The sequence below is a fragment of the Phyllostomus hastatus genome, unplaced genomic scaffold (genome assembly GCF_019186645.2).
Source record: "Phyllostomus hastatus isolate PE091 unplaced genomic scaffold, TTU_PhHast_1.1 phas_contig_524, whole genome shotgun sequence".
Lineage (NCBI taxonomy): Eukaryota > Metazoa > Chordata > Mammalia > Chiroptera > Phyllostomidae > Phyllostomus > Phyllostomus hastatus.
This window is the reverse complement of record NW_025333900.1, coordinates 13,868,747-13,894,810: the sequence shown is the minus strand read 5'-3', so window position 1 is coordinate 13,894,810 and position 26,064 is coordinate 13,868,747. Positions and strand designations below refer to the sequence as shown.

At 39.4% G+C, this 26,064-nt stretch overlaps 1 protein-coding gene and 1 pseudogene across 1 annotated transcript in view; both read right to left on the bottom strand.

The window, feature by feature from the left end:
- Positions 1-16,703, bottom strand: part of DIPK1A (divergent protein kinase domain 1A) — a 118,799-nt gene extending 102,096 nt beyond the window's left edge. The window contains exon 1 of the mRNA XM_045847058.1: positions 16,587-16,703. Within this exon, the coding sequence (XP_045703014.1) occupies positions 16,587-16,640 (54 nt within the window). The 5' untranslated portion in view covers positions 16,641-16,703. The remainder of the gene's footprint in view (positions 1-16,586) is intronic.
- Positions 16,704-22,577: 5,874 nt separating this feature from the next.
- LOC123823977 lies at positions 22,578-23,814 on the bottom strand (annotated as a pseudogene).
- Positions 23,815-26,064: the final 2,250 nt, after the last annotated feature.

The following is a 26,064-nucleotide window of genomic DNA, read 5'->3' as shown; positions in this document are numbered from 1 at the left end:
TAGAAGGAATTAAAAGCAGGCTGGCTGAAGCAGAGGACCAAATCAGTGAGCTGGAAGACAAAATACAAAGAAATACCTACACAGAGCAACAAAATGAAAAAAGAAAAAGAATAAGGATAGCTTAAGGGAACTTCAGGACGTGAAACATAACAACATTCACATCATAGGGTTACCAGAAGGAGAAGAAAAGGAGCAAAGAATAGAAAACCTGTTTGAAAAAACAACAGAAAACTGCCCTAACTTGGTGGGGGGAAAAGTCACGCAACTTCAGGAAGCACAAGGGTCCAAAAATAAAGATCAACCCAAAGAGGCCCACTCCACCACTCCAAAACAAATCATAATTAAAATGCTAAATTTTAAAGACAAAGAGAAAATCTTAAAGGCAGCAAGAGAGAAACAGGAAGTAACATGCAAAGGCACTTCAACAAGGCTACCAGCTGATTTCTCAACAGAAACACTACAAGGCAGAAGGGAATGTCGAGAAATATTCCAAATAATGAAGAGCAAAGGCCTGTAACCAAGACTATTCTACTCAGCAAGGTTCTCAATTAAAATGGAAGGTAAAATAAGAAGTTTCCCAGACAAAAGTAGACTGGAAGAATACACCTCCACCCAACCAGCACTGCAAGATATGCTAAAGGGACTGCTTTAAGAAGAAGAAGAAAAAGAGTGCGAGAGAGAGAGAGAGAGAGAGAGAGAGAGAGAGAGAGAGAGGAACACAGGTACAAAGGGGCAAAATGAGTAAGTACCTACCAATAACAACCTTCAATGTTAATGGATTAAATGCTCCAATCAAAAGACACAGGGTAGCTGAATGGATAAAGAAACATGACCAGCACATAAGTGGCCTATGAGAAACCCACCTCAGAAAAAAAGACCTATACAGACTGAAAGTAAGGAGTTGGGAAAAAATATTCCAGGAAAATGGGCATGAAAAAAAGTGCACGTAGCAATACTTATATCAGACAAAATAGACTTCAAAATAAAAGCCATAAAAAGAGACCCAAGAGGACACTTCATAATACTCTAGGGAAGAATTTATCAAGATATAAACATTAGAAACATATATGTACCCAACATAGGAGCACCCAAATATATAATGAAAATCTTTGAGGACTTCAAGAAATATATAGATAGCAACATACTTATACTGGGAGATTTTAACACCCTACTATCAAAAATGGATACATCTTCCAAACAATTATCAACAAGGATATTGCATCATTGAACAATGTCCTAGATCAAATGGACTTAACTGATATATATATATAGAACCTTTCATCCCAATGAGGCAAAATATACATTCTTTATAAATGCACATGGAACATTTTCAAAGACAGACCACATGATAGGACACAAAACAAGCCTCAACAAATTCAAGAAAACTGAAACCATATCAAGTATTTTCTCAGACCACAAGGGCCTGAAACTAGAAATCAACCTCAAGGAAAAAACACAAAAACACTCATGGAGACTAAAAAGCATGCCATTAAACAATGAATGGGTTAATAATCAGATCAAGGAAGAAAACAAAAAGTTTCTGAAACAAATGAAAATGAACACACAACAGTCCAAAACTTATGGGACACAGTGAAGGCAGTCCAGAGAGGAAGTTCATAATGATACAGGCCTACTTTAAAAAGATAGAAACATTTCAAATAAACAACCTAACCCAACATCTACAAGTACTGAAGGAACAACAACAAAGCCCAGAGTGAGCAGAAGAAAAGAAATAATCAAGATCAGAGCAGAATTAAATAACATAGAGACTGAAAGAACAATTTAAAGGATCAATAAATCCAGGAGCTGGTTTTTTTAAAAGATAAGCAAAATCAACAAGCCTTTAACCAGACTTATCAAGGAAAAAAGGGAGAAGATCGAAATAAATAAAATCAGAAACAAAAGAGGAGAAATTACATTCAATACCACAGAAATACAAAGGTTGTAAGAAATTACTACAAACAAGTATATGCCAAGAAATTTGAAAACCTGGACAAAATGGACAAATTTCTAGAACCATATAATCCTCCAAAGCTGAGTCAAGAAGCAGAAAGGCTAAATAGACCAATAACACCTAGTGAAATTGAAGCAGTAATCAAAAAGCTCCTGACACACAAAAACCCTGGACCAGACAGCTTCACAGAATTTTACCAAACATTTTGGGAAGAGCTAAGCCCAATCCTTCTTAAACTATTCCCAAAAAATCCAAGAAGAGGGAAGACTCTCAAACTCTTTTTGTGAAACCAGCATTATTCTAATCCCAGAACCAGATAAAGACACAACAAAGAAAACTATAGGCCAATATCACTGATGAACAGAGATGCTAAAATCCAGCACAAGATATTAGCAAACCAGATCCAACAATACATTAAAAAGATCATACAACATGAACAAGTGGGATTCATCCCAGGGATGCAAGGATGGTTCAATTTACACAAATCAACAAATGTAATACATCATGTAAACAAAATGAAAGACAAAAACCATGATCATGTCAATAGATGCTAAAAAAGCATTTATAAAGTACAGCACCCATTTATGATACAAACACTCAATAGTGTGGGAGTATACATCAACATAATAAAGGCCATATATGACAGACATACAGCCAACATCATACTCAATGGACAAAAACTAAAAACTTTCCCACTAAGATCAGGAACAAGACAAGGGTGTCCACTTTCATCACTGCTGTTCAACATAATATTGGAAGTTCCAGCCACAGTGACCAGAAAAGAAAAAGAAGTACAAGACATACAATTTGGAAAAGAGGAAGTACAACTGTTATTGTTTGCAGATGACACGACAGTGTACACAGAAATCCTATAGCCTCCACCAAAAAACTACTTGACCTACTAAGTGAATTTTGCAAAACAGCAGGATACAAAGTAAATATTCAGAAATTGAAGGCATTTTTGTACACTGACAGTGAAATATCAGAAACAGAAATCAGGGAAAAAAATCCATTTACTATAGCAACAAGAAAAATAAAATATCTAGAAATAAACTTAACCAAGGAGGTAAAAGACCTGCACTCAGAAAACTACAGAACACTGAAAAAAAATTAAGGAAGACACAAATAAATGGAAGCATATACCATGTTTATGGATTGGAAGAATTAACATTATTAAAATGTCCATACTACCCAAAGCAATCTATAGATTCAATGCAATCTCTATTAAAACACCAATGACATATTTCACAGACATAAAACAAATATTTCAAAAATGTATATGGAACCATAAATGATCCTGAATAGCCACAGCAATTTTGAGAAAGAACAAAGAGGGATCCTAATACCTGACATCAAAGTATATGATAAGGCCACTGTAATCAAAACAGCCTGGTACTGGCATAAGAATAGACACATAAAACAATGGAACAGAACAAAGAGCCCAGAAATAAACCCGTGCCTCTATGGTCAATTAATATTCAACAAAGGGTGCAGGAGCATAAAATGAAGTAAAAATAGCCTCTTCAACAAATGCTGTTGGGAGATCTGGACAGGTACATGCAAAAAAAATGAAACTAGACCACCAACTTACACCATCCACCAAAATAAATTCAAGATGAATAAAAGACTTAAATATAAGTTGTGACACCATAAAAGTCCTAGAGGAGAAAATAGACAAGAAAATTTCAGATATCCCATGCAATAGTTTTACCAATACATCTCCTAGGGCAAGGCATGTAAGGGAAAGAGTAAACAAATGGGACTACATCAAATTAAAAAGCTTCTGCATGGCTAAAGAAAACATCAATAAAATGAAAAGGGAGCCAACTGTATGGGAAAACATGTTTGCCAATAATACCTTGGACAAGGGTTTAATCTCCAAAATACATAAAGAACTCACATGACTCCACACTAGGAAGACAAACAATCCAATTAAAAAATGGGCCAAGGACCTAAACAGACATTTATCCAAGGAGGACATACAAAGGGCCCATAGACATATGAAAGAATGCTCAACATCACTAGCCATCAGAGAGATGCAAATTAAAACCACAAGAGACACTACTTCACACCTGTCAGAATGACCATCATTAACAAATCAACAAACAAGTGCTGGTGAGGTTGTGGAGAGAAAGAGCCCTAGTGCAGTTAGTGGAAATGCAGACTGGTGCAGCCACTGTGGAAAACAGCATGAAATTTCCTCAAAAAAACAAAAATGGAACAAAAATGTCTCTTGATCCAGTGATTCCACTGCTGGGTGGAATCAGGATACTTATACTCTAAGTATCCTGAAACAGCAATTCAAAAGAACCTGTGTACCCCAATACTCATAGCAGCACTATTTACAATAGTCAAGTGCTAGAAACAGCCTTAGTGCCCATCAGTAAATGAGTATATCAAAAATCTGTGGTACATTTACACAATGAAATACTATGCAGCAGAAAGAAGGAGTTCCTACCCTTTGCTGACAGCATGGATAGAACTGGAGAGCATTAAGCTATGTGAAATAAGCCAGGTGGTGAAAGACAGACACGGTATCATCTCACCTATAGGTAGAACCTAATCAACAAAACAAACAAGCAAGCAAAATATAACCAGAGACATGGAAATAAAGAACTGACAGTGACCATAGGGGGAGGGGGAGGGGTAACGGGGGCAAGGGGAGAACAGAAAGGGGCAAATCAAGGAACATGTATAAAGGACCCATGGGTATGGACAACGGTGAGGGCTGAATATGGGAAGCAGGGGCAGGGCAGGGGAGAGTAACGGAAAAAATGGGAAAACTGTAATTGAATAATAATAAAAAAGACATAAAAAGTATATGAGAATAAATAAAATTTCAAGCGACAGCTACCAGTAAGCAAATCAAGCATCTCATGCACCTTCCAGGATGTATAGAGTTCCCTTTAGATACACTGTTCTAGAAGTCAGAGTTGTAGCCACTAGGAAATCAAAAAAGATAAGTGGTTCAAAGAGGCTACCTTTTGGGAGTAAAGCTGGGACTAGGAAAAAGTGGAAGGGGAGATTTTACTATACACATTTTCTTTCACATAATAAGTTAATCTAATTAGCTCCAAAAAGTTTTATGTCTCTACAAGTATGTATGCTGATTTACTCGTTCAACAAATATATTGAGCATCTACTCTGAGACAGGCCCAGGGGATAAAGAGAGGAAACTGCCATGTGGGCAGGCTCTCAAGGAGATCACAGATCAAGGCATGAAAACCACTGATGACAATTCAATTATCACAATGCTATTAAGAGAAATATGTGGCAGATATGATGTACAGAAGCAGTACACCAATATTGTGTTGGATGTTACGGAAGGATTGCTGAAAGGTCACCTTTCCTTTGAATTGAAACTTAAGGGACAAGTAGAAAACTGAGAATAAACCAGGTGAAGAGGAATGCAGGGATATTTAGTAAGGACATCCTAGGGCAAAAAGAAAATAGGTGGGAGAGACAAATTGACATGTGAGAGACAGCATGTTTTATTTATGAAACTGGAAGGTTTCTTTAAAAATTATTTTACTGTTGTTCAGTTACAGCTGTCTGCATTTCCCCCCCACTACTCCCCTCCACCCCAGTCAAACCCACCTCCCTCCCTTGCTTCCACTCCCTCCCTTGGTTTTGTCCATGTGTCCTTTCTAGTAGTTCCTGAAGACCCTTCCCCCCATTATGCCCTCCGGCCTCCCCTCTGGTTACTGTAAGATTGTTCTTAATTTCAATGTCTCTGATTATATTTTGCTTGCCTTTTTCTTTTGTTGATTATGTTCCAGCTAAAGGTGAGATCATGTGGTACTTGTCCCTCACTGCCTGGCTAATGAAACTGGAAGTTTTTGAGGATTACTAGAGCAAATGACGCATGAGGTGGTAGTGGCAGGAATGAAATGGCAAGACAGGAAGGGGTGAGAAATGAAGGGTCGTGCTCAGAACTCTGCATAGTCTCCTGAAGGCAATGGACAGCCACTGAAGTATTTCACCAACAGGGAGGGAAACCCAATCAAATTTGTACTTTGGGGAAGATTACTCTGAAAGCAATGTGAAGGATGTATCTAAAGAAAGGGGTAAATGAAGCAGGAAGGACATTCTGGAGACTACTGCAGTGGGCTTAAGAGACAAAAGGAGTGAATCATGGTACCAGCAGAAACAAATGGCTCACCATCACTAATCATCAGGCAAATGCAAGTCAAAATCACAAGAAGATATGACCTTAACACTTGTTGGAATGGCTATCATCAAAAAGACCAGAAATAACAAGTGTTGGCAAGTATGTGGAAAAAAGGGAACCCTTGTGCAATGTAGGTGAGAATGTAAATTGGTGCAGCCACAATGGGAAACAATATAGAGGTTCTACAAAAAATTAAAAATAGAACTACCACATGATCCAGTATGCCTACTTCTGGGTAAATATCCAAAGGATACGAAAACAAGATATCAAAGAGATATCTGCACTCCCAGGTTCACTGCAGCACTTATCACAATAGCCCAGATACAGAAATGACCCAGGTGCCCAGTAACAGATGAACAGATAAAGTTGTGATACACACACACAATAAAATATTATTCAGCCATGAGAAAAAAGGAAAGTCTGCTATTTGTGACAAAATAGATGGACATTGAGGGCATTAAACTAAATGAAATAAGCCAGACATAAAAGGATAAATACTGAATGCTATCACTTATATATGAAATTTACAAAAAAAAATTCTTTTTGGGGCAAACTCATAGAAACAGATTGTAGAAAAATGGTTGCCAGGGACTAGGGGGTGGGGGAAACAGGAAGAGGTTGGTAAAAGGGTAGAACCTTTGAGTTATAAGATAAATAAAATCTGAAGATCTAATGTATAACATGGTAACTATAGTTGATAAAATTGTATTTAAAAACAAAAGAAAAAACGAACAGGCCCTGACTGGTGTGGCTCAGTAGGCTGTGCATCATCCCACAAACCGAAAGGTCACCAGTTCCATTCCTGGTCAAGGCACATACCTGGGTTACAAGCCAGGTCCCCATTGGGGGTATGCAAGAGGGAACCAATCGTTTCTCAAGAGAGAAACATCAATGTGTCTCTCCCTTTCTCCCTCCCTTCCCCCTCTCTAAAAAATAAATTAAATTTTTTTTTAAAAAAGAGGTGATGCAATCAAATATTATTTAGGAGAGGCACTAGAGGACCTGCTGAGGGGTTAAATATGAGGGTAAGGAAAGAGGGAGAGTCTAAAAGGATTTGGATATATTTCTCTCTTGAGTAACTGGAGAATATCACTCACTGAAACAGGAAAAGAAGTTGGGGTGGGTTTAGATTTGGGCATGCTGAATATGAAGCACTAGTGGATATAAAATAAGCAGCTGGAAATGCAAATCTCAAGTTCTGGGTGAAGGTATGGGCTGGTGACACAGAGTTGAGTCCCATTAGTATTGGTTTATAATGGTACCCATGTGAAGAGATGCAATTACCCAAAGAGAATGTAAAGAAGAAGAAAAAAGAAAGAAGAAGAAGAGGAAGAGGAGGGGGGAGGAGGAGGAGGAAGAAGAAGGAGGAAGAAGGAAGAAGAAGAAGAAGAAGAAGGCGGCGGTGGCTGGAGTCCTGGAGAAATCAGGGTGCAAAGAAAGATGAGACCAAAAGGAAATTGTGGGAGTGTCAGGGCAAGAAAGAAAGAAGGTCAGAGAAGGAAGGAGGTGGTAAGTGAGCACAGAAGAGTAGTTGAAATGACAGATCATGGGATCCTGACTGATAGAAAAAGGAGGGAAGCCAGAGGGGGTCGACAGGACAAGGGAAAATTGGAGTGGCAAGGACCTCAATTGTGATGACAATGATAAGGATATGATGGTGATGGTGTTAACACTAAGAGTAAGAATGCAAAAGGGAGAAGTGTGTGCTTAGTGTTGAAAATCTTAGAGTGATTACAGAATATTTTTAATATATGTTAAAATATATGTACTATGCTGCATCATTCTGTACATCCTCAATGTGTATATGCTCAGGATAAAGGACAAGACCAAGGTAGTAAACAGGCTCTGCCTTCATTGGGGGACAAATTCAGTTCTACTGGATCAGGTGTGATTGAAAATGTTGTAAGCTGACTCGTTAAAACAAAACCAAGTATTGTCTTCTTTAAGGGGTAAAGAAAAACAACTTTAATTAATTATAGTAATAAATAGAAATAAATAGGTTACACTTTAAGGAAGCTTTTCTTAGAATTCAAACTTAAACTAGTTTGTGTAAGGGTAGTAAATATTTAAGAACGGCATCTACATTTGACCCTTCAACAACACAGGGGTTAAGGATGCTGACCCCTCCCCAACCAGAGAAAATCCAAGTATAACTATTGACTAACCCCAAAACTTCATTACTAAATATCCTACTGTTGACTATAAGCCTTAACAACAACATAAACTGTCAATTAACACATGTTTTGTACATTATATGTATTATATACTGTATTCTTACAATTAAGTAAGCTAGAGAAAACAAAATGTTACTTAGAAAACTGTAAAAAAGGGAAAATACATTTCTGTATTTACTAAATAAAAAATCCATGTATAAGTGGACCTGATAAGTTCAAACCCATGTTGTTCAAGAGTCAAGTGTATTAGATTGTTCAGCAGATATTTGCATTTTCTTTTCTTCTAATAAACACCCAAAATTCCTCTCACAGAAACTGCAGGCATGATAAATACAATAACTCTCTTATAAAATTTCTTATATGGCAACATCTTTAAACCTAATAGTAATGGGAAAAAAACAAATAAAATATTTTAGAAAATGATTGATTTTTTTAAATGTCAGAATTCATTTACATTCTTTCTGTGATAGGCAGAATTCTAAAGATGTCTCCCTCTTGATTCCCAACCCCTGATTATTTAATCAAACACTAATCTAGGTATTGCTGTGAAGGAGCTTTGCAGGTGAAACTAAGGTCACTAAATCAGCTGACTTTTAATATAGAAATACTATCCTGGATTATCCTGGTGTACCCAATGTAATCATATAAGCCCTTGAAACAGAACAGGAAGACAGAAGAGTCAGAGAGATGAGACAGAAAGGGAAGTCAGAGACATTCAAAGCATGCAAAAGACTCCAACCACTATTGCTGGATTTGAAGATAGAGAAAGGGAACCATGAACAACAGGATTTAGGCAGCCTCTAGAAGCTGAGAACCACCACCAGCCAACAGCCACCAGGTAATGGAGACCTCAGTTCTACAGCTGAACAGAACTGAATTGTGACTGTATCCTGAAAGAGCCTGGAAAGTCAATTCATTCTCAGAGCTCCAGAAAGAAACTCAACCCTAGCAAAATCTTGATTTGCAACCTGGTGAAACCTAGAGCAGAGAACTAGCTGGGCTACACTGTGCCTAGACTTCTAACCTACAGAACTGTAAGAGAAAAAAGGAACAGTCTCCAAACAACCACTGACAAGCTCATGAAAAGATGATCAAGGCATGCAAAGGACTCCAAACACTGATCATCGGGGAAATGCAAATCAAAACCACAATGAGATATCACCTCACACCTGTTAAAAAGGTGGCTATCGCCCTGCCTGGTGTTGCTCAAGTGCATTAAGCACCAGCCTGAGAACCGAAGAGTAGCTGGTTTAATTCCCAGTCAGGGCACATGCCTAGGTTGCAGGCCAGGTCCCCAGTAGGGGGCACGCAAGAGGCAACCACACACTGATGTTTCCCTCTCTTTCTCCCTCCCTTCCCCTCTCTAAAAAATAAAATCTTTTTTTAAAAGGTGGCTATCAAAAACAAAACAAAAACAGAAAATAAATGCTGGTGGGGATGTACAGAAATTGGAACCCTTGTGCATTGTAGGTTGAAATGTAAAACAGTACAGCCACTATGGAAAACAGTATGGAGGTTCATCAAAACATTAAAAATAGAATTACGCTATGATCCAGTAATCCCACTTCAAGATATTTATGTACTGAAAGCAGGACCTCAAAGAGATATCAGCACTCCCATGTTCACTGCATTATTCATAATACTTTTGAAAGAAAGAAAGAAAGAAAGAAAAAAAGAAAAGAAAAGAAAAGAAAAGAAAAGAAAAGAAAAGAAAAGAAAATTCTGCCATTTGGGACAATATGGATGAACCTGTAGAGTATTATGCTAAGTGAAATAAGCCAGTCACAAAAAACACATGGCCTAATTCTACTTATATGCAGTATCTAAAGAAGTCAGATTCAGAGAAACATAAAGTAGAATGTATAGTAGTTACCAGAGATTGGAGGCGGGGGTGGCAAAATGGGAAGTCAGTTGTTCAATAGGCAGAGTTTCAGTTTTATAAGATGAAGACGTTCTAGAGATCCATTGCCAACAATGTGTATATAGTTAACACTACTTTACCATACACTTAAAAACTGTAAAGATGGTGAACTTTATGTGTTTTGCGGCACAATAAAAAAAAAAAAAAAGAAAAAAACATAACCACAATACCATGATCACATCTAAAAAAGATAATTACTTAATTTCATTAAATACTCAACCAAAAAATAAAAAAATGACTTCAGAAGGAAAACACATCCACTAATATTTTGGGTTTTTAAAACATGTTCATATTACAATATCCTGGTTTTTCTAAACTCCTATACTTTGTAGATTAAAAGGTTTGAAGGGGGGAAAGTATTCACAAGTTATTTGAATGTCTAGAAATAGGTATGTTAAAAAGGTGAGACATTTATCTTTTCAATCAGACAATATAAAAAGTTAGTATTTACCAGAGTGGTACAGTATGGTTTTTAGGGTCAACTTCAAGAAATGAAAGCATTAAAATAGACCTAACTGCTAAAAGAAAGAAAAGAAAGGAAAAGAAAAGAAAGAGAAAGAAAGAAAGAAAGAGAAAGAAAGAAGGAAAGAGAAAGAAAGAAAGAACGAGAGAGAGAAAGAGAGGGAGGGAGGGAGAGAGGGAGGAAGAGAAAAAGAGAAAGGAGAAAGAAAAGAAAGCTTCTATAGAGAATGCAGAACAACACAATAGCCATCAAGTTGAAAAACTGGGGCACTGGGGAGATGACAATGAAGAAGCACTTTTACCATGTGCTCCAGCCGGAAAGTGTGGTGAAGATGAAATCTGCCTGAGAATTCACCGAGTTTCCGACAGGGGTGTAAAAGTAACTAATGGTAATATCAAATGGTTGCATTATAATCGTATGCTTGAATTTAAGACATTATGGGATGCATATGCTCTCTGCATACATACCAATCTCAGAAGATTTAGATTTAGAATTAATCTGAAGATTTAGTTTCAGGCAAAGGCAAAAGATTAGCTAAAGCCTATGAAAATCACACCACCTGTGGTCCTTCTCCCTCTAAAGCCTTGGGGGAATGGGGAACAACCACCAGCTCTAATTATCCTTAGAATTAAAATAATCCTGGAGGCTGAAAATGAGCAAGGAGCCATATTACTTTTACTATGGTATTTGTCAACATTGTCACTATTACCAGTTAATCTGTATCAGTAACCCTGACACTAAATCCCACAAAATATCCACATTAAGTCATAAAGAACCAAACCATTTACAGCAGTCATGTTTGAAAAATAGTACATACAAGCCAAAGAGCCAAGTATCAGAAATGAGTGCTAACACCCTAATTAGAACATGCCATCTACCCACTCATTCATGACAGCCTGAATATTGGATACATAATGAAACTGCTAGAGTAGTTATGTTTAAGAGGATGATGCCTCAAGAAACTTAAAACTTTTGCCATCCCAAAGGGCTTAAAACTTTCAGAAGTACCCAAGTATCCGATATTTCAAATTTCATTAGAATTTTGCTAGTTTTTTATGTGCAACAGGGCATGCAGGCAGAATGACTGGAATGGAAAATGTGTATAACTTAAGCATAGAGAATTACCCTTAATTGTTTCAAGTTTCATTCTTCAGGACTTAAATGACAGTGAGAAGAAAGAAGGTATTCAAAACCAAAACCAACAAATTATAGGCCTGCTATGTTATCAGCCCCACTCAGACTATGAGTAAATGCTAAACAAAGTAGATCCTAATTTGTAGAAAACACACTGCTAAAAACAGACAAATGCAGGTGTCCCAGTCACCACATCAAGTAAGCCAAAAGCAGTATCACATACAGGGAGTGGAAGAAAAAAAAGTCTAAAAATGGTCTAAACTGGTTAACACATCCAATTTCTGATCTCAGAGGCAGGATTCTACTCTGTTCCATGTACACTTAGTCAAACTAGGAAATACTATTTCCCAGGTAAGGTTTCTTCAAAATTGCTGGAAAGAAGGCAAGTGTAAGTTAGTGTGCTCTGGGAAAGATGCTCTGCCATGAGAAGCTGGCTGTGCAGGTCACAGGCCCTCCTGGCTCACAGAGAGGCCACACAGGCAAACAGTATGCCTGCACCACTCCTCTGGAAGAAGTGCTCCCTGCATCAAAAAGCTGGCATTGGTAGAATGCAACAAGAGGTAGAGAGAAGGACCACATCACAATGGTATAAACTCAGTTCCTTATTTTTCACAGCTTTATTGAGCTGTAACTCATATACTATACAATGTATTCATTTAAAGTATACACCTCAATGGTTCTGGGTATACTGTCAGAGTTGTGCAACTGTAACCAGTATCAATTTTGGAACATTTCCATTACCTCAAAAAGACACTTCATACCCATTTCCCCCCCAGTCCTCCCAGTCCCAAGCAACAACTATCTATTTTCTGTCTCCATAGATTTGCCTGCTCTTGATACTTCATATAATTGGAACCACATAATTACGTGGTCTCTTGTGACCGGTTTCTTTCATATACTTAATGTTTACAAGGTTCATCTATGTTACAGCATCTATCAGTTCTTCACTCTCTCTTGCTGAATAATATACCACTCTATGGATATACCACATCAGTTGTTTTCTTCACAAGCAGAATCTCTTTAGCTATATGAACAAAGCCATAAAGCCATGATTAGGCCCCACATTAGTCCGTAAATGCCTATTTAATCCATATTATAGCTGAAAACATATCACTAACTGCATAATACTAAAGTTCTCTAGAAGCATTATCAATTACCCCAGTGATATCTGGATTAATGAAGACATTGGGAATGAAGCTCCTTTATATTTAAGGCAATTGTTAAAAAAGTTTTTCCCCTGTAAATTTGTAGGAAGAAGGGAGAGGCAATTAATTTCAAGCCCTATGGGCTGAACACCTCAGGACACAAATGTTTTTTGATCCCACCCAGCTGAAGACAAACTGCAAACCTGCCAAGTATACAACACTCGTCTCTATAACCTCTTCCTCTTCTTGCTGCGCCCTCCATTTCTTCTGCGTATCTTTGAAATCCAATTCCTTCTGTACTCTTCACCCCTTTCCTTATCCCCAAACAAGATATTTTATACCTGTTGACTAATTACAGCCTCACTTTGAATTAAAATAATACATTTTCTAAAAATGTTACTTAAAGGAGACATTTATTCTCTGAGACATCTATATCCCAAGACATGAAATGAGAATTAGTTTCCCTCAAATGAAGAATTTCCAGTAGGAACAAGCTGGTTAGGGGAGGGGAGTTTTTGTTTTGTTTTTTGCCAAGAGAACCTCTCAAATCACAGGAAATCCACTCCATGGCAAATCGAATTTACTCAGTCCTCTTAGGGTAACGCATTCTAGGAGGGTGAAAAAAATATGGAATTGTTATTAATTTCTTAGGCATGATAATGTGACCGGTTTCTTTCATATACTTAATGTTTACAAGGTTCATGATAATGGTAAAGTATGATTATGTCTAAAAATATCCTTACCTGTTAGAAATGCATACTGAGATATTTGGATAAAATTATGTGATATCTCATATTTACTTGAAAATACTTTAGGTAGTTGGAAGGATGATATAAGGGAGGAGAAATGAAACAAAATACTGATAATTGTGGAAGGCAACTGAAAGGTAGGTGCACGAGAGTTCATTATTCTTTTCTGTTTTTTGTGCATATAAAATGTTTCATAGCAAAATACTTTTAGAGGAGAGAGATACTGTTCTCTTCCTCTCAGATATTCTTTATTCCTTTCCTTCATAGGACTTAGTGTTGTCAATACATATTTCTGAGATCATTTGATTAATATTTGTCTCCCTGACTCAACTATAAGGTGTTTACTTATCTCCTACAGAACACCTACCACCTCACAAAGTTTCTGGCACATGACAAATATTTATTAAGTAAGTGACTGAGTCAATAAAGTAAGTAATATCATGCACTCAGGTCAATAAGTGCTCAATATATAAAGGAAAGGAGGGAGTGGAAAGCCAGGGACCTACGGCTGAAGGAATTCAACATATTTACTCATATGTATTTACAATTTAAGTTCATGTGCTTTTCTATTTAAAATGAAGTCAAGTTATAACAAAACAGATTTAAATTCATCTGGCTTATCCTCACTACATTCATGTGATACATTCAGCTAAGAACTACAATTGCAACTTTATGATATGGAAACTATGAAGCCAAAAGGTTATAAAACTTTTTCAAAGCCATAATGAAATAGATGTGCAAATGAACAAAATTCAGCTCTTCATCATGATTCATGTTTTTTCTAAAGGAACATGATTTTATTCTCAAGAAAAATAAAATAAAAATAAGAAAGGAAAGTAATACTGTATATATTAATTCAACCTTCAGTTGTTGAGAAACTGAGTAGCTGTATAATAGACTCAGTTGAAAATATTTTATTTTGATTTGTGCAAACCAATTTCGAGATTGAAGCACCTACTGATAGAGGAAGCATAAAAAACAGAAGGTGAGGCATTCAGGCAACAGGTAATGGAGGAAGATAAGACTCTCAAGTAATCTGTAGGCCTTTATTTTAAACTGGTTACACTGACAACAAGAAAGTTTGTACAAAGAATAAATACAAATACTAAGACAATGTTTAAAACACCAATCCCCTGGGTTCCCAAGTTTTAAATTTGTCTCAAATAATACCATAATCAATAAAGTTTCTGTTTAATCATTATTTTATGTAGAAATAGCCTACTAAAAATCACTCTTCCCAAAATCCTTTTGAAATGCTTAAAGTCTGTGTTCACCTTAATTTGGTAACAGATAATGATGTGCACAATTAGAAAGGCAAAATACCAAATGTATGCTGTTAATGGAGACATAAATATCTGTAAAACCTAATCGTAATCAATCTGAAAGCTCTTGTGCTATAGTGCCAAAAAGTGTCACAGCCATATATGCAGAGAACCTTTAGAGGCAAGCAAATTAAAGTCTAAAACTAAGACTGCCACAAAATCTAAAAATTTCAAAATAAATAGCTAAATAGTTTTAGTAAAAAGAAAAGTTTTAAATAGCTCAATAAACTTATTTTGGGGATAGTCTGGAAAGGCATTATGTGGTTCACATAAAGACACCACCTAGCCTGGACTGAATTCTAGACTGGGTTGCTGCACGGTTCCTCAGGGCACAGTTACTACTGGTGGAGTCTGAGACAAAGACCCATCATTTCATGGGTTGTCAACCCATGCTTCCAATCTGCAGCACATCACTCATGGCAGGGTAATGATTTAGACATGCAGTTTCCAAACAAAAACGAAAGATTTACTTGGTTCATGATGATTTTTTCTAAACTTTTTAAACAATTTATAAAAACACCAGCTGAGCAGGAATTCCTATCCCAAAATTATCTATCAATTCCTTTTAAGTCTTTTCATGTAAGAGGTAAAAGAATACTGTCCTCTGAATGCAGACAATACCGCTGACCCATGCCAGGCATTGATTTGTAGTTGTTTTTCCAAAGGAGTGATAGATTTGCGCTCAGCTACTAACGATGTCTACTAGGTCCCCCTAGTGACCAAGTAAGTACATGAAGGCAATAGTAGGGTTCGAAGACTGACCGGCAGCGGAACAGAGGGTGGAACGGAAATCATGAAAAATTAACACGCGAACAGTACACATGACATGACTGAGAATAACGTTTGCACCGCTGGGGTATCTGAGATCGCCACCAGACACTGTCCCCTTCCCTTTTAAAAAGCAAACACCCATCCGACTCGCTCTGGCTTAGGAGCCCTACCTCCCATTTAAACCACCGATGATGGAAAGACCGAACCAAGGGGCTCAGCACGAGGCACACGCTGCTTCTCGTGGGGGGGGGGGGAGCGGTTCCGGGAAACACCGATGTGACAAATTGCCATAATTTTCTAAAATATGGAAGAATGACACACCACCTTACCTACCACGGATTGAAAACCCAGGACACAGCATCGAAAACAGCCAACCTGCGGGGCCCACCAGGGAAGGGGAGGGAGAGCACCAAGACCTACGAGAAGACTGAGGCACGTCCCGAGCCCAGACTGCCGAGCCCTGACTGCTAGGGCTATAAGGGTCGCACCCGAATCGCGTCTCGGGGCTCCTGGGAAGCGAGGGGTGCGAGGGCGAGACCGGGCCGGATGACTTGGGTCCCACAGCCTTGCCCGTCCGGGCGCGGGAGGTGCAAGGGCAACGGTTGGGGGCGCGGGTAGTTGCTGCCTTGGGGGCTGCGGCGCCCGGGCGGCTAGGAGGGCGCGCCGCCAGGTGCCGACAGCAGGGGGCAGCGGGGTTCGGGCGGGCGCCGACCAGGGGAAGAGGGAAGCAGACAAGTACCGCGCGCCGAAGGGGGCGCGCGACGGGCTCGCCGCCGGCCTACCTGGAGGTAATAGGGTTTCCTTAGCCAGGCCCCCGGACAGAGACTCCTCGCCATGGTAATCACACATCGCCCCGCCGCGCCGCAGTCAGTGGTAGACCGGAGCGCTGGCAGCCCGGCTCCCCGCCTTCCCCCACCTCCCCGCCCCCGGCGCTGCTGGGCCCGCCCACTCCCCCGCCTCCGCCCCCGCCCCCGCCCCCGGTGAGCGCGGTGCTCCTCTCGGCTCCGCTGCGGTGACGGTGGCCAGCAGCCCGAGGCCCGGCCTCCCGTTCAGCTCGCGCGGCCGTGGTGGCTGTCAGAGCCACTGCAGCCGACGCCGCCATAAAAGGGAGTCGCTCGTCGCCTGAGCCGACACAAATCCTACTGTGCCTCGCGCTTAAAGGGGAGGCGTGCGGAGGAGGGAGGGGGCGCCGCCGACGCCTGGTGTAGCACGCTCCGCGCGGGGAGGGCCGGACGCGGCGAGGGCCTGTGTCGCGCGCGGGTCCGAGGCTGAGGCTCCGGCTCCGGGCTCCCTTGGCTACGCCTGCCTTGCGTCTTGCCAGCCCGCGCGGCGGTACTGACGCTCCCTTTGGATTCTGCTCCTGCAGCGTGGACGTGTCTGGGCCGGTTACATGGAAACTCAAGAAAGCTTGGGGCTCCTTCTTTGGGGACGGGCTTGTTCTGCCTCGCACACGGTGGCGGGTGCCGCTCAAGGAGGGAGCGTCTGTCGCAGACCGAAACGCCGACGGGAGCGTCCCCTGAGGACTCGGCTCTTCGCCTGCTGCCTACCCGACGCGGACAGGCTCTTCTGTGCCAAGCTCACCGTGACCCCCAAATCCACTTTGCCTCTAAGGGCCTTAAACTACTTTTAAAACGTACTTTTTAAAAATTCCGAGCTTTTTAGTTTGTATTGTTTTCAAACAGCTTCAGAGTTTTCCCGGCCCCACCCAGAAACGCTGATTCAAAGAAAAATATTACTGAATTAAATACAGTCCTGAAGACAGGAGACCTGGGATGGCGTAGCTACTCAGTTAAGGCTACATAATGCAGGGTGCGGTGTTTTTTGACAGTGAAGTGCAAATAAGGGAAAACGGAGACACCCTAGTGAAAGAACAGCTGTTGATTTGAGTGAGTTGGAGGAAGATGCGTTTTTGCTTCCTTTCACCAAAGTCCACCTTTCACATGATGCCGACAAAGTTTAAGCGGCCATTTAGAACTCATTCGGGCCTGTGGCTCTGAGAAATGGTTTCCTCAGAAGCAAACCTTAACACTCTCACTGTGGCTTTTATCTAAGCCTTGTCCTGGTGCTTTCCATTTCTGAAGATACCTTCTTGCCTGCCCCTCCCCCAACCCATGCACAGACACAGGTTTTAAACCTGAGCAGAATTTTCTTGCTGGCAGATAAACCCATTTTTCATTGATTTTTAGTTTGGGTTAAGAGATTTCAGTGATTTTTTAAAAATTTTATTTTAATTGCGGTTGCAGTACAATTTTCCTTCTTATTTTCAGAGAGGGAAGGGAAGGAGAAAGAGAGAGAGAGAAACATCAATGTGTGGTTGCTGGGGCAGGGGGTCGTGGCCTGCAACCTAGGCATGTACCCTGACTGGGAATCGATCCTGTGACACTTTGGTTCGCAGCCCGAGCTTAATCCACTGAGCTACGCCAGCCAGGGCTAGATTTCAGTAATTTCTGAAGTAAGCTAAGAATAGATCCTATTGGTTTAATTCATTTTTTTATTCATTCAATAAATAAATATTAACGGAGCACCCAGACATTGTTTTAGTTCATTGGGTTATGTGTGAACAAAACAGACAAAAGCCTCCAGCCCTTGTAGATATTACATTTTGGAGGTGGGGTAACAGGCAATAAATAACATATAAATACAAAAATTAAATGGGATAATAAAACTGATAGGGAGTATGGAAAAATAAAACAAATCAATAGAGATGAGAAAGATACAAGTAGAGTAGGTTTGAAAAGAAAGGTCAGGGGTTCAGTTTTGGACACTTAAGTTTGAGATATTTATTAGAAATCCAAGCAGAGGTCTAGAGTCGGCAGTGGTATATATGACTCTGGAGTTAAGGAGAATGGTCCAAGCTAGGGATAAAGAAAGATGTCAGCATTTACATGATATTTAAATATCATGTAAATGATACCAGGAGACTAGACAATATCACCAAGGGAGTGTGTAAACAGAAGAGAACCAAGGATGAAGTCTTGCCACATCAAGGTGGGAGAAGTGAATGAGCCAGCAAAGGAGCCTGAGAAGGAGCAGCCAATGGAATAGGAGAACCAAACGTAAGTGCCTAGAAGCCAAGTGAAGGTAGTGTACCAAGGAGGTGTGAGTGCTCATATGTGAGTGGAAACAGAATTGACCATTGGATCTGTTACCATGGATGCCATTGGTAACATCAGTAGAGCAAGGGGTGGTGCACAGCTGGAGGGGCTTGATTGAGTTTAAGAAAAAATGGGAGGAGAGGAATTGGAGATGACTAACATTATGGGCCATTCTTTTGAGAAGTTCTTCTGCAAAGGAGAGCCCTGAAATGAGAGAACAACTGTTGGTGGAAGTGAAATCAAAAGTAGGTTGACAAAAAAATTGGGAGAAATATTTGTTTCTGAGGCAAATGGTCTGGAAGAGAAGGAAACATTTATATAGGTGCAAGAGGAGAGAAATTTTGGTGAGGTATCCTTGAGAAGGAAAGAGAATTTGGAACCCAGAACACAAGTGAAAAGATAATGTGCAGACAGGAGCACAAACTGTTCATCTATGGAAATAGGAAGGCAGGTAGGTGGATAGGAGTGGTTATGGGAATCTGTGGAAGTTCTCTTTTGATTGTTTTAACTTTCTCAGACAGGAAGTAAGGTCATCAGTGGAGAGGAGGTGTGGAAGAGTAATGGAGGCTTGAGGACAGAAACAAAGGTGTGAATAGTCATCTAGTAGAATGGAAAGATGAATGGACTAGGAAAAAAAACATGTTTGCTGAGTGTCTTAAAAGGCCCATTTGAGTTCACAGTCATGAATTTCAGTGGGACAAGTCAGTGTGATTGTGCTTTTTTTTTCCTCCAACAATAATCAGCTGCCAGAGTAGAGGCTCAGTGTAGACTTGTAATTCTATTTAATCAGGTTTTACCAAGGAAATAAGAGCAAGGAGAGAGCAGCAAGGAAGCTGAGGATATAAAGGAATGATTATGATTCACCATGGACTTTAAGATGAGGAACAAGTGGATATGGAGAGATTAAGGACAGAAAAAAATTGTTAGGATTGATGAATTACAAGTCTTTGTGGAGGTGAGGGACAATAGGAGTCCAAACAAGAGGAAATGATCTGGAAAAATAGGAGGTGTATAATAAAGAATCTGGATCCATTTTTTATATTTGCTGGCAGCTTTCAAGCCCCACCACTCACTCCTCTTTTTCCTACGCCCACACCTGGAAAAACTGATAAGAAAGCCTGGGTGCTCATTCCTTTGGTGTCAGTGGGAAGTTCAAACCATGCAAGACCCAGACCATGTGAGGGAACCTTCACCCCGGTCCCACCCCTACACCAACCACCATAAAACCCTAAGATGTCTTCTTTCTCTGTCTCCTAAAGCCATATTTGTACCAGCCTGAAGCCTGCCCTGCTCTTCCCAGAAAGCTTCTTTGTGAGTGATAAACCTTTTCATGCTGTCTGGGTACATGTGTAGCATCAACAGTTTTAAAATCCAAACCAAATTTTAGGAGGAGTCCATCTCACTTCTGCAAGAGTTACCACAACAATATGGTAAATTAGAGTGGGATGCATGAAATTAAGATTATGGAGATGTGATGAAGTCCAGGGTGAAATGTGACAATGGCAATCGAATAGCTGAGGAATGTGGAATATGGTACTGGAAGAGTCAAGATGATAGTGTCATAAGGATTACCTATTTCGCAGCAAGACTTAGGACAGGAGAGGTGCTGGAGAGGGTTCCAGTAGCCCAAAGCTGAAGTGCTTGAGAAATAAGGCAGAATGATCTATGAGTGAGTAGGTGACTACCACAATGAATTGAGTGACAACATCAGAGGACATAAGTTAAAAAAACAAATGTTGGTCAGAGGAAGGAATTAGAGAGGAAAGAGGGAAAATAGCCTGAAAGAAGCAATGAAGAGCAAGGAGAATCCCTCTTCTACTTCCAAGTCAGAGGATGAGCCAGGTTTGCTTTAGAGCAAGAAAGCAAAGGAAACATTCAGAAGGAGAGATTGAGGATGCAGAAGGTTTTGCTGATGATGGCCTATGAATTTCAGAGAACAGAGTGGAAGAGTCTCAGAAATTGGGTAGTGGTGAGAAAGGTTTCAAAATAGGTGATATGAAGAGCCTTGAGTGAGTGGAGATAAAGGGTGTCTGGGATTTCTTATGGTAAGGGCTATAAACAGGGATAATAAGGACAAAGCTTCGACCAAATAAGAAATGATTGTTCAGTTCCCATTTAGAGTCAACAAAGATTGAATGTAGTTAAAATTTTCTTATTTGAAAGGGGAAAATTAGATCATTTTCATTTCAAATTTGTTTGAAATGAACAAATTTCAAACAAATGTTTCCCTTGTTATCACATGTCCTAGGGGCCTGAGAGAAAAACCTGGGGCTGGAGCAGCACCCCAGGGTCCAGGCCAAGAAACTCCTTATAGGTGGGTTTGATGAGTTCTCATACTACTAGGCTTGCATTTTTTTGTTTTAAATCCACCTGTATGAGTCCCAAGAAGTATCCAAACAGGTTGGCTGTGATAAAGTTAGGTAAGAAACTTCCTACCCCTTGATCTGGCCGTTCTTCACACTCTTGTTACAGTGGCCCTGTGAATTCTTGATGTCGTACACTGGACCTACCTTACAAACATTCAAATTTACCTGGCACTCACTCTTATGAGGCTTAAAAGTTTCTGTTTTTCTAAGTAAAAGCCAACTGATCCAAAATTAACCCAATGTGATTGTGTTCAGAGGTGGTAATTTGTGGCTTCTTAGTCACCACATGAAATGTAACTTTGACTTTCCAGAGACAGACGAGTAACTCCATTGGTTTCAAAGGTATGAAAATCAAGATCAGTGGTCTTCAAGTATTTTTGTTTACACAATACCAAAAGAATTTTGAAAAGTACATGTATCCCTTCCCTATTTTTATACCAACATCCAAATTTTTTCTCATGAAATTAAACAATTTTAAATGAAGTGATTTCCAGTGTTCCATTGTAAATACGGGCATTTACAAATAAAATTGTCACACAAATCTTAAGTATGGAATGAGTGGAATATTAAGTGCCATGGTGATTTGATACCATTTAAAGAGTAAACAAAAAATTGTTTCCACCCTGGTCAGTGTGGCTCAGTTAGTTAGGTGTCATCACACAAAGCAAAAGGTCACTGGTTTGATCCCTGGTGAGGGCACATGCCTGGGGTGTGGGTTTGGTCCCTGGCTGGTCAGGACACATAGGAGAAGCAACCAGTCAATGTTTCTCCCTAACACTGATGTTTCTCTCCCTCTCTTCCCCTCTCTCTAAAATTAAATAAATAAAATCTTTTAAAATTTTTCTTAAAAATTGTTTCTTAGCTATCATTGTTCCTTTTTCTTCTTGAACTTTAAAAAAAATTATTATCTTTCAGTTACATTTGATGTACAATACATTAGTTTCAGGTGTACAACCCTATGATCAGACATTTAAATAACTTACAAAATAATCACCCCAATAAATTCAGCACCCATCTGACGCCACATAGTATCTAGTAGATATTACAATATTATTGACCATATTCCATATGCTATATTTTACATCCCCATAACTATTTTGTAACTACCAATTTTCTTGAACTTTTGTAATTCCACTTCCGTTATAGACTTTTATCCTGTTACACATTTTATGCATTTTAATCTGTTTTCAACCTACCATACTCTGCAGTAAAAAATAAATTGACTCATTTTTTTCCTCACTGCCTCTTTGATCAGGTTTTTATTCAAAATTAGCAGACCAAAGTGATCTGATCTTTACAAAGCAAACAAATTTCAGTTTATACTGCAGGCTTCTTCTGTGGTGGGTTTCTTTTCTGCAGTCTTCTTAGCTGCTAGGTGTTTAGCTGCAGCCTTTTTTTTTTTTTTTAACCACCAAAGCCTTCTGCTTCATAATGCCAACAGCCTTCTTTCTTCCCTACCACAGCCTTCTTGCCTGGAACCCCCTTATCATCTAGTTTGGCTTCTAGCACTGCTGCTGCCTTATCCACGTGGAGCTTGTATTTCTTTGCCTGATGAAGAATGGTGTTCCAGAGCCTGGTCTTTGCATACGGATTCGGCTTCAACATGACCCTCAGGTATTTCAGTGGATTCTTCAGGACTCTATGATGATCTTCTTGCATGGTGCTCAGAGAGCTCTTTGTATCTCTGGGCTTTTCAAGATTCTGCTAAGGTCTGTGCTAAGTATCTTGTGCATGCAAAAGTTGTAGTTACTCTTGAGGGAGGCAGCTTTATGCCAGATGCCATACAGACCATTTAACTTGGTGGAAAGCATTTTCAGTCCAAATGCAGAAATGGCCTACATGCCCACCAGGAGCAGGTTTCAAAATGTTCAGTTTGTTTACATTAAGCAGGTAATTCCAGGGATGTTCCTGATGGCTTTGATGATACCATTGTCCTCATTATAGATGATGCAAGGTCCCTTGCACTGGATACAATGGTTTCTCATTTTGCCCTTGCCAACTCTCATTTGCTGAGAGGCATAGACCTTTTTGATATCATTCCAGGCCATAAGTTTCTTAAGAAGCAAAACAGCTTCACTGGTCTTTTGGCCTTCAGCTTTAACTTCAACACCAAAAGAAATTCAGGAATTTCCTCAATATAATTACCAGTGCTCTTAAAGTCCAGGCAGGCAGGGTAGAGCAGATTGCATATCTCTTCTGTGTTGTATTTATGCTGAGGTTCCAACAGCACCAGGTTTTAGCTGGTGCAAACATCTGGCTCCCACAGCAAAAGCACACTGGCCAGAACCATGAGTTTCACCACCTTGAACTCTGGGAATTTGAGCCACAGCTCTGTTTTGATGACCTGCCAATTCACTGACAGCATAGGGCTGTCTATTGTTTTTGTATGAGTTGGTGTACAAAGTTTACAGTATCGACAAAGTGACACTTTTGCCAGATGACTTTCTCTTTTTGGAGTACACAGATTTCAATGGATGAGCACATGTCCTGCTGAGGAGGGGAGAAGTCCATGTTCCTCTCAACCCCACAGGACAAGCATAAGTTGACATTTTAATGCTTTTTACTTTCATTTTTAAATTTTATTTTAACTTTTGAATATGTAATACTCTCACCTGGTTCAAAAGTAAAAACTAAATTAAAAAATGTACATTGAGAAGTCTTATTCCCACACTTATACCCTTTTTTTATTTTTTAAGATTGTATTTACTTATTTTTAGAGAAGGGGAAGGGAGGGAGAAAGGAGAGAAACATCGATGTGCAAGAGAAACATCAATCAGTTGCCTCTTGCATTCTCTCAACCAGGGACCTAGCCCACAACCTAACCACCTAACCGTGTTTCCTGACTGGGAATCCAACCAGTGACCTTTGAGTTGCAGGACAATGCCCAACCCGCTGAGTCACACCAGTCAGGGATGCCTTTCTACCTTGTCCCTACTTTGCATTGATAGCTATTTTTGTTAACTTTGAATGCATTTTTCCAGTACTGGTGTTCCATATATATATAAATAAAAGCAAAATTGATATGTATTTTTTAATCAAATATATATTCTATCCCCCTTTTCCTACATAAAAATGAATCACTTTATTACATTTTAAAAAAAACTACAGAATGACAATCTACTGGTTAGACTAATGAAAATGTACTAATTAGACCAATACCAAATTACACTCCTGGTAAGAACCCCTCCTTTCCCTTTCCCTTGATAGTGAAGTTGGACCACAGAACTCACATTCTTCAAGGACATTTCAGAAACCTATAGTGCTTTTATAATAGTTCTTTGAATTCAATACCAATGAAAACAGAGATTGCAACTGGTAGCCCTGGGCAGACCTGTTTTGTTTGGTCCACCATTTACAGGTTGGGACATTTTACAAAAAGATCAAAATTTCCGACTTGTTTGAAAATCAGATGATCCACTGACCAAGCCTTTCGTTCACTCAACAACAATGAGCTGGCACTGAGTGCCACGTCCTCCTTATGGGGGGCTTGTGCTCTGCAGTTTGTCATAGTCCCCCTTATTCCCTAATTTTCCTGCTTCAGCCCCCAGAATGTATCTATCTTTCCAGGCTGATCCTTGCAGGCATTTTGATTTTGTGACCTCTGAGTTAACCTCACAGCGAGTGATTTGGGAAAGTAGACTTAATCAGGAACTTCTTTGAAGTTTCAAAATGGGAAGCAAGAAACAGACTAGTGAAGAGAATAAAAAAGAGGATATTAGGCCCTGAGTTAATATTCAGTTAAAAAGATCCCCTATTTTACATTAAATTTCCCTGAAAACAGAATAGACAAAAAGAATTTTACGCTATTTAGCCTACATCCACTAGATGGTATAGGGTATTGGTAAGGCAAGGTGGTAACTGAAATTGTACCCCAGGAAAAATGGAGTCTGTTGTGAGAAAAATCACAAGAACATAGACTAAAGTCAGAAACAGGGCTCTCTTTAATCTTCTATTAAAAGGCAAATTGTATATTGAACAAAAAAACTACAATGGTCCTCTAATTTTCCACTAACACAACCTCTGAGCATTATGAATCTATCATGTCCAAAATGTTATAAAATTATATTGAGTGTAGGACACAAGGAATTTAATATGAAGTTGGATGAGTATTTTCTGTATCTGGTTTTAATATGAAATGCTTAGAAGGGAATGATTAGAATTTGAGGGCAAATTCTAAGTCATTGTATATCCCTAATACTTAGCACAGCACCTGGCATATAGAAAGTAATACGCAAATGTATGTTGAAAGAATAAAACAATGAGTAAATGAGGCTGCCAGAAGGATAAAAAGTGTAAAAAATAAAATAGATTTTGCTCTGGTCGCAGAGCTCAGTTGGTTAGAGCGTTGTCCCCATCAGCAAGATTGTGAGTTCGATCCCCAACCAGGGCACACATAAGAGTGAATCAATGAATGCTTGGATGGGTGGAACAACAAGTCAGTGTTTCCGTCTCTCTCTCTAAAGTCAATTTAAAAAAAGAATCAATTTTAACAATGTTTTTTAATTTGAAAGTAATATTCAAAATCTGAAACAGAATCATGAATGACAATCATTTTCCATTCCTTATTCTTATTGGTACTGAAGAACTATTGTTTTCTTTTAATAGTTCCTTAAGAAAAAGAACAGCCTATGATAATTTGGTGCTTAGATTTTTGTCTGACTTGAGGCATAACAGTATAATTGTGGAAATTGAAATTCTTTTTAATGAAAATATTGTACTAAAAGACTTATATTGAGAATTCACAATGACTGTAGCAAGTGTGTCCAAAAAAAAATCATACAAAGCCTTCCACATGAGAG